The sequence below is a fragment of the Gymnoscopelus braueri genome (assembly GCF_963280865.1).
Source record: "Gymnoscopelus braueri genome assembly, chromosome: 22".
Taxonomy (NCBI): Eukaryota; Metazoa; Chordata; class Actinopteri; order Myctophiformes; family Myctophidae; genus Gymnoscopelus; species Gymnoscopelus braueri.
The window spans coordinates 35,053,053-35,062,824 of NC_137624.1; the positions used below are offsets into that span (position 1 = coordinate 35,053,053).

Genomic DNA, 9,772 nt, shown 5'->3' on the forward strand with positions numbered 1-9,772 from the left:
GTGTCTGTAGAAACCAATGGCTGACGTCACGGCTCTTAGTCCATATTGTTTACAGTCTATGAGCTGCTCCCTTGTTGGTGAAGGTTACTGTGTCACCAAATCACCATGGCAAACGTGGTTTGCCATGGTGATTATATATGTACAGGTACAGGTTCCATGTACTGTTTACACTCAAATTCATTAATTTGATATGTTTTCTCTTCAGCTCTCCAGGTTCAACCAACAGTCCAAACAACAGGTAAACAAACATGAACAAACAACTAAACATCATTGTAATCTAAAAGGTTTTTCCTCTAATCAAAGTAATATTACCTTTGTACTGTTTATTCTATTGCCTCTGTACAGAGTCTGGTGATGTCAGGTTGGTGGGAGGAACCAGTAACTGTTCTGGTATACTGGAGGTGAAACATCAGGAAGATTGGAGACCAGCGGTTGATTCTACGTCAGACTGGAACATGGAGTCATCAACTGTAGTGTGTAAACAGTTAGACTGTGGCTCTGCTGTTACAAGAGATTGGAGTCCTGGTTCTAAACATCGCATCTCATCTAAACATCAACATGTATGGCGGATTACATCTTCCTGTGTTGGGTCTGAATCTTCACTGAAGGAGTGTGTAACAATGCAGTCTGGTAGTTCTGGGGACAGACTGGAGGTGATCTGTTCAGGTAATAAACAATGACTTCAGCATTGACACAATTCTATACTGTCTATTATTTTGTCTATCTATTTATCTAGCCAGGGGGGGGTTATGCACGGAGCCCTGCTTCTAAATTTCGGCTTTAACATGGTTAAAATGGAGTTTGATGTTACAATGGGTTTGTATTGGAAGGGGGCGTGTCTGATAAAATGAATATCAAATACCTAAATACTGAATCAAGCAACTTAAAAACTGTCTGATGTGCTCACAAAAGCCTGATTAGACATTAAAATGACACCAAACATGTTTGAAAGTGAAATACCCCTTTAAAGGTTTATTTACACATACACATACTCACATGAACACTCACACACACACACACACACGCACGCACGCACGCACGCACACACACACACACACACACACACACACACACACACACACACACACACACACACACACACACACACACAGAGACTGTTCTCTCTAGCTCTCATGTTATGTCTCCATCTTGTCCAGAGCTGTTCTCCCAGTGTGGCAGACGTGAGCCTGGTTTTACGATCAAGATCGTTGGAGGCAGTGGGTCTCTTCCTGGACATCATCCATGGCAGGTGTCTCTGCAGCGCAGAACCACTGGCTCATCAGAACAGTTCACCCATGTATGTGGAGGCGTCCTCATTGCATCCTGTTGGGTCCTCACTGCTGCTCACTGCATGTAAGCTGCACTGAATTGATATTTTATGGTACATTACATTACATTACATTAATTTATCAGACGCTTTTATCCAAAGCGACTTACAATAAGTGCATTCAACATAGGTAGGGAACGAAACTACTAATCACCAGAAGTCTTAAGTGCATTTTCTTCTAAAACAAGCAACTAAGAGTATACCTAGCGCTAAGGTAAAAGTGTAATATATCAGCTCCCTACTGCCTTAAACAGATGAGACAAATAGGAAAATCAAATCAGCAAGAGCTAAAACAAATAAGTGTATCAAATAAACAAGATCCAATAAAACAAGAGCTTGTACAACTAGTTAACAACAAGTAGGCAAGGTGAAGAGGAAGGATAGTGTTTCCTGAAGAGGCGGGTTTTCAGCCTGCGGTGAAAGATGGGCAGTGACTCAATGGGGAGTTCATTCCACCACTGTGGGGCCAGAACAGAAAAAAGCTGTGACCGTGTAGATCGGCCAGAAGGACCACCGAGCGACGAAGTAATCAGTCGCCCGAGGCGGGAGACCGAAGTGGTCGGGCAGGGGTGTAAGCATCGACCATAGCCCAGAGGTAAGAAGGAGCTGTTCCTTTCACTGCCCTATAGGCTAGCACCAGGGTTTTAAACTGAACGCGAGCCGCTACGGGGAGCCAGTGTAGAGAACTGAGAAGGATAGTTGTGTGGGAGAACTTGGGGCGGTTGAACACCAGACGAGCCGCAGCTTTCTGAACAAGCTCCAGAGGTCTGATGGCAGATGCCGGTGCACCAGCAAGGAGGGAGTTGCAGTAGTCCAGGCGGGAGATGACAAGAGCCTGGATGAGCACCTGCGCTGCCTTCTCAGTGAGGAAGGGGCGAATCCTCCTGATGTTGTAGAGGAGGAATCTGCAGGACCGTGTCACTGATGTGATGTTTTCCGAGAACGGCAGTTGGTTGTCCATGGTCACACCCAGACTCCTCACAGTCCGAGTTGAGTCACCACAGCATTATCAATGGTGATGGCCATGTCTCGTGCGGACAGCCCTTCCCCGGGAGGAACATCAGCTCGGTCTTGTCCAGGTTGAGCTTCAGGTGGTGCGTCGACATCCATTCCGAGATGTCAGCCAGACAAGCAGCAATGCGTGCCTCCACTCGTGTGTCAGAGGGGGGGGATGAGAGGATAAGCTGGGTGTCATCGGCATAGCAGTGGTAGGAAAAGTCATGGGAGTGGATAACAGCACCAAGAGATGAAGTGTAGAGAGAGAAAAGAAGAGGACCCAGAACCGAGCCTTGGGGAACCTCAGTAGTGAGCCTGTGTGGTACTGACACAGACCCTCTCAGCAGGAGCGACCCGTCAGGTAGGATGCAAACAAGGAGAGTGCAGAGCTTGAGACACCCATCCCCTCGAGGGTGGAGAGGAGGATCTGATGGTTCACTGTGTCGAACGCTGCAGACAGGTCCAGGAGTTTCAGGACGGAGGAGAGAGAGTTCGCTCTAGCGCAGAGGTCTTCAACAGGGGGTCCGCGACCCCTAGGGGGTCCGCGGAGGTACTGCAGGGGGTCCGCGGAGGTACTGCAGGGGGTCCGCGATTTCTTTTGATTAAAACAAAAAATAAACGTTATTATCATTATTTTTTCTAATGTCAATTTGTCTTTAAACATAACATGACATATGTGAGCAGGCCTGGTGTTTCGGGCATCAACTCGCGAGTTGAAAAACAGTAGAAACTAGCTAAATAACTTTTTTTTTTTTTGGCTGATTTTCGTTTTTTTCCATATTAACACAGTTCGAATGTTGAGGAAGCTTTCGATCCCAACAGATATCCGTTTTAGAATCATTAAGTGGTTTAAATTACATTACAAACACAGCAGTGTTTCTGTGTGTTTCTGTCGGTCTTGTGGGGGCGGAGAGTGGTTTTAACTTGCAGGGACAACATTAGCATGAGTGGTTTTGGTTGGTCGTTGGCCCATTGTTCTCCGGTTACAAGCCTAATCCCCGCCCATCAGTTTCGCTCCTCTCTGTGGTGGTGTAAAGTGACTAAGTACATTTACTCAATTACTGTACTTAAGTACAATTTTGAGGTATTTTACTTTACTGGAGTAATATCCACTGGGTGAATATTCAACCTGAGGCTGAAACTAACTTCACCACGGTGGGAAGCGGCTAGCCCTGGTCCAGAGCGTTAGTCAGTTCCCTCAAGTTCCCTCAAGAGTAGTGAAAATAAACAAAACCATTTCGCTACTCACCGAAACAAAGGCTGTTTTGTGTTGTTGAAAGTCTATTCTCGGAGGTGGGAAGCCTCTCAGCACCCCACCTACTCTGTAAAATACACTTTTTGGGCAGAAAATAAAATATGTCCACGAGACGGAAATTATTTGTATTTACTCCACAGTGCCCTCTACAGATTTGGTTAATGGTTAGTTCAAATTGTCCAGATCTGTAGAGGGCGCAGTGGAGTAAATAAAAATAATCTCACTAACGCTCTGGACCAGGGATAGGAAGCGGCCAGTATTGCGTCTTTTTCGGGACAGAATCTAGTTGTATAAACAATATAACATTGTAGCGAACACAGCAGCTACAGTAGGTGAGGGCAGCCCCAGCTAAACAACAGGCCGTTCGACGTTCGTATGGAAGTATTTCACTGAAGATGTGGCCAAAACAACAGTGGAGTAACGAGGCTAGGAGCTAGCATCGTTAGCTCGGCGCCAAGCGTCATGGCAGAACGTACACCTGCCTGGTGTTTGCATTTCTCCATTTACAACTCGTACATCTACATAAACGTTCATATTTCAAATATAAAGTGCTTATCTCATGGCCACGGGTGTTATAATTATCTACGGGCCCTCATAAGTACCCGTATCTTCCGTATTGTTCAATAAAAAGCATTTTGATCTGATTGATGGCCATCTCCGTTTTTTTTTTCAACTACGCGGCCGTATCGGTTGGGGGGTGTATTGCACTCTTGATACGTTATAACTCTATGAGAAAATGGCCGCCGATCGGATTAAAATGCTTTTTAGTGAACAATATGGAAGATACGGGTACTTAGACCCACCCGAAGTGAATGGTAACATCCGTGGTCATGAGGTAAGCACTTTATATTTGAAATCTGAACGTTTATGTAGATGTACGGGTTGTAAATGGAGTGTGCAAACACCAGGTTGGAGTTAATCCAGGACCTATAGCTGGTGCGTATCTTTATCATTAGTAGGTAAACCTCGACTATAGTCGACTACCAGTGGGTCAAATTTAGTGGTGGAAGAAGCACTTGGTGGTAGCAATACCACAATATAAAAAGTAAAAGGCCTGTGCTCAAAATGTTACGTTCAAGCAAAGTAAAAGTACAAAAGTATTGGCATCAAAATATACTTAAAGTACCTAAAGTAAAAGTACTCAAATGTTTGAAAATAGCTGATCTACAAGCTCACAACACGTTGCAATGCGCATTGTGAGCTTGTAGAGCGGCTATTTTCAAATAGCCTGTGTATAAAATACCTAAAAAAATGTACTTAAGTACAGTAGCCTACTTGAGTAAATGTACTTAGTTACTTTCCACAGTAAAAATCCGAAAATGGGGGAGTGATTAGAGGAGTGGCTAGGTTGAATAAATTACCCATTGTTCACGCCCATTACCTGGAGCTGAGAGGTGCTAGAAAGTGGAAATCCTTTAGAAGGGATTATCTCAGTTCGGACTATTATAGATGACAAGATTCAAATGATCACATCTTCTTCAAATGTGTTCCAATTTCAATGAATGATACATCATATGAAAGCTTATATTCTGTACTTCAACAATCTGTAATAAAATGAAAAATGAAAAATGCCCCGTTGCTGCCTAAAGCACTGTACCCGCTCACATATTTCAATAGCCTAGTATTGTACAGAAAGGTCCTTTTGCACACTTACTGGGATAGCCCTGAAACACGACTGTCATACCATGACTGTCATACCATGACTGTCATGGCGCTACTTGTTCCTGTTTTTTGAAAATGTTAAAATGTCAAATATAAAGTGCTTCCCCCCCGGCCACTTTAACTGTTACAAGTTAAAGTGCACAGGTCTAAGTAGCCTACCTGTATCCTCCGTATTGTTAAATAAAAAGCTTTTTAATCCGATCACCGGCCATTTTCTCCAAATCTTCTCCATATGCTTTCAAATATGCGCCCCTATCGGTTGGGAGGTGTATTGCACCCTGATACATTACTAAAAAAGAAAAAAAAGAAAAAGGAAATGGCCGGTGATCGGATTAATTTTATTTTACTGAACAATACGGAAGATACGGGTACTTAGACCTGTGAGCTTTAACTTGTAACATCCGTGGCCGGGGGGTCAGCACTTTATATTTGAAATCTGAATGTTTATGTAGATGTACTGGTTGTAAATGTAACATTTAAAAAAAACAGGAAAAAGTAGCACCATGACGCTTGTGACAGACGAGCGTCATGTGAACCATGGCTACTACTGGGACAACCTGTGCGTATAGGAGCAGGCAACCATTTTTTTCATGTTTATACATATAAAACACAATTGTATACATAAATATACGATATATGTGGAAGCCCCCCCTACCCTACGAGGTAGGGGGTCCCTGCTCCATCACCCCATCAGTTTGGGGGTCCCTGGCCTGAAAAGGTTGAAGACCCCTGCTCTAGCGGCATGGAGCGACTCCATCACTGCCAGGAGGACAGTCTCGGTCAAGTTACCCACTTGACTGTACGAGGACAGTTGTTTGAAGACAGCACGTTCAAGAGTTTTAGATAGGAAGGATAGAAGGGAAACCGGTCTGTAGTTCTTGATCTCAGAGGGGTCAAGTGTCGGTTTCTTCAGGATGGGGTTGACTTTGGCAGTCTTGAAGGCACATGGAAAGCAACCAGACGTCAGAGAGGTGTTAATAAGGTGGGTTAAGAAGGGAAGAAGTTCAGGTGCAGTGGACTGCAGCAGAGTGGATGGGACCGGGTCCAAGGAGCATGAGGTGGGGTGACTTAGAGAAGAGGACAGAGTAGAGAAAAGAAGATTTGTGGCGGTATCAGGGGATAGAAGAGCGAAGGATTCAGGGGCAGGCAAAACAAACTACTTTTAAGCAAAGTACAGCTACTTAAAACAACCTGGTAATACAAGAAAATATACTCAGGCTGGCTAGATGAGTCAGGTAGTTTACAGAGTTCCTCCAGAAGTTGAATAACACACATGGTAATATGCAATGACAGAAAACATCCTGCCTCTGGATTCTTTTAAACAAATATGTCCTGAAGCCATAATGACTTTGAGTGTCATTCAGCATTTATCAACCAGTGGGATCTGGACGGAACAGTAGGTTGTCATTGAGCTGTGGACATATTATTGTCTTGGCCAAGACTATGTTTTTGCCCCCCGTCCGTCCGTCCATCCATCCGTGTGTGTGTCCATGTGTCCGTCCATCCGTCCGATCGACGTGAAACTGTGCACACTCCCTGGAGGCCAGAGCAGGTCCTTGTACTCATTTGTCCAACTAGAACATCCCACCAACAGCCCTGCAGTATATTCTGTGATCCATTCCAGCATGTCCTGGTCCTCCTGCAGCACTGCAAGCTTTTCCACAAGCAGGACGGTGTTGAAGGCACACACATTACATTACATTACAGTCATTTAGCAGACGCTTTTATCCAAAGCGACACACAGGTATACAATTTACACAGAAGGAGGTAGATGATATCAAAGGTCAGAATGCAACACAATCTGTACGTTGTAACTCCATGCAAGCTGAAAGCATGAAGATCTGTGACAGCCTATCAGCTGTCACAGATAAAATGGAGTATGCAGAGGGGCAATCGAGAAGGAACAATCTGTTTTTTGACGGCATCACTGAGACGCCTGGGGAGACCTGGGCAGATACGGAGGAAAAGGTGAGGGGTGTTCTTGTGGAAAAACTAAAGCTGCAGCCGGATGTTGAAGTCGAGCGAGCACACCGCACTGGGAGATCAGTGCCTGGTAGCAGCAGACCCAGATCCATTGTGGTGAAGTTTTTAAGATTTAAGGACAGATCAGCGGTGATAGAGAGAGCCAAAAATTTGAAAGGGACCAATATCTACATTAATGAAGATTACACTGAAGCAGTCCGAATGAAAAGGAAAGAACTACTGCCAAAGATGAGGGAGGCAAGGGAGAGAGGGGAAATTGCCTATCTGAGGCATGACAGACTAATAATTCGCCCCGTGACAGCAACCCAAAGTCACCTAGTGACGAGTGAACTTGATAGGTATGCGGCTGTTATGTTTTTAACCGTGAACTTATGATGCCAATGTCACATACTATTAATCTGCCAAAGAAGGGACTGTTGCTGGCTCATCTAAATGTGTGCAGTCTGAGGAACAAGGTACATGAACTATGCAGTCTGGTTGAATCAAATAACATTCACATACTAGCGATATCAGAGACACATTTAGAGTCATCTTTTGATGATTCAGAAGGGACAGGGACAAGAATGGTGGTGGAGTTGCCATCTATGTTAAAAATCATATTCCAGTTAAAAAGAGATGTGACTTAATGATGAATGAAATTGAAGCCCTATGGTTACAGATACATATACCACACTTAAAGCCTATCTTAATTGGATGCTGTTATAGGCCACCTAGTGCCAATGTGAAGTATCTGGATGACATATGTGAAATGTTGGACAAGACAGCTGATAATAATAATGACATTTACTTCTTAGGAGATTTGAATATAGATGCATTTAATGAGAACTGCCCCATGTGGAAGAAAATGATGTATGTTGCTAAAATATGTAACCTGTCTCAGGTAGTAACATCAGCAACCAGAACGGCCACAAACAAGTTTGCTGTCACAACAACAACATGTATTGATCACATCTATACTAACAGGCCCAAGCAATGTTCCACAGCAATATCAGTAACCCTGGGTTGCAGTGACCACAACTTGGTTGCAATTGTGAGAAAGACCAGTATGCCCAAAGCTGGCTCCAGAATTAATTATAGAAGGTCGTATAAAAGTTTTAATCAGGCATTATTTGAGGGGGAGGTGAGGAGTGTGCAATGGTCGGATGTATGGAGTGAGGAAAATCCAGAAAAAGCACTGAGTGAATTTATGAAATTGTTCTTGGAGATTGCCGATAAACATGCTCCAATGAAAAAATGGAATGCTCGGTCAAAAAGTGCACCCTGGTTATGATGAATTAAGGAGATTAATGGCCCAACGTAATGATGCAAAAAGAAATGCAGATAGAACAGGTTCTCTATCTGTTAGGCAACATTACTGTAAACTAAGAAATGCTGTGACAAAATTGAATAATTACAAAAAAAGGGAATATTATAGGCTTAAAATAAATGATGCTAAGAATGATGGAAATTAGCTGTGGAGAACTCTGAATAGCATAATGGGAAGGAATCCAAACATGCAAACCTCCTTCATAGAGACAGAAGGTTCATTTATCACAAAGCCATATGAAATTGCTAACTATTTTAATAATTATTTTATAAATAAGGTTGATAAGTTGAGGAATATCATGTGTACAACGAATAACAACGGGTCACATGACATCATTAAAGACGCTATCATGAAGGGAAAGGAGTGCATGTTTGGATTTCACCAGGTTGTGGAAGAAAACATAGAAAAAATGCTGTTACATTTATCTGATGACAAACCTCCAGGTACAGACAATCTTGACTGCAAACTACTCAGAATTGCTGCTAAATATATTTCCATGCCCTTATGTCACATATTTAATAAATCCCTAGAGTATGGTGTTTGCCCAGAGATTTGGAAGGAAGCTAAGGTCATTCCACTGCCCAAGGACTATTAGTCTTCTTCTAGTGCTGAGTAAGATTTTTGAAAAAATTGTGTATGTTCAGATTCAAGACTATCTCTCGAGTAATGGTCTGATAACAAGCTGCCAACATGCATATAGACAAGGGCACTCTACAAGTACAGCAATGGCACAAATAACGGATGATTGGCTAAAGAGCATTGATGACAGAAGGCTGGTAGGGGCGGTACTGTTAGACTTCAGTGCTGCTTTCGATGTTATTGATCATGCTTTGCTGTTGGGAAAACTTAAATGCTATGGTTTTAATTATGTTGCTCTGGCCTGGATGGAGAGTTACCTGTCAAAGAGAAAGCAGAGGGTGTATTTTAATGGAAGTTTTTCTGACAGTAAGGAGATGCAGTGCGGGGTTCCTCAAGGAAGTTCCTTAGGTCCTCTTTTATTTTCGATATTCACTAATGACCTACCTTTGGCATTAAATAAATCTAGTGTGGTTATGTACGCGGATGACTCAACCATGTACAGTACAGCATCTACAGTAGGTGAGTTAAATGATATACTCAATGCTGAAATTAAATCAGTAGCGGATTGGGTCGGAGAGAACAAATTAGCACTGAATATTGCTAAAACCAAATGCATGGTGTTTGGATCTAGACATATATTGAAAAGTGATCCTCTATTGTGCAT

At 43.1% G+C, this 9,772-nt stretch overlaps 1 protein-coding gene across 1 annotated transcript in view; it reads left to right on the forward strand.

Annotated features, from left to right (window-relative positions):
- Window positions 1-620: 620 nt before the first annotated feature.
- Window positions 621-9,772, forward strand: part of LOC308078981 (chymotrypsinogen B-like) — a gene marked incomplete at both ends in the record, with an annotated part of 32,727 nt that continues 23,575 nt past the window's right edge. The window contains 2 exons of the mRNA XM_080420320.1: window positions 621-666; window positions 1,158-1,353. Coding sequence (XP_080276446.1) covers window positions 621-666; window positions 1,158-1,353 — 242 coding nt within the window. The remainder of the gene's footprint in view (window positions 667-1,157; window positions 1,354-9,772) is intronic.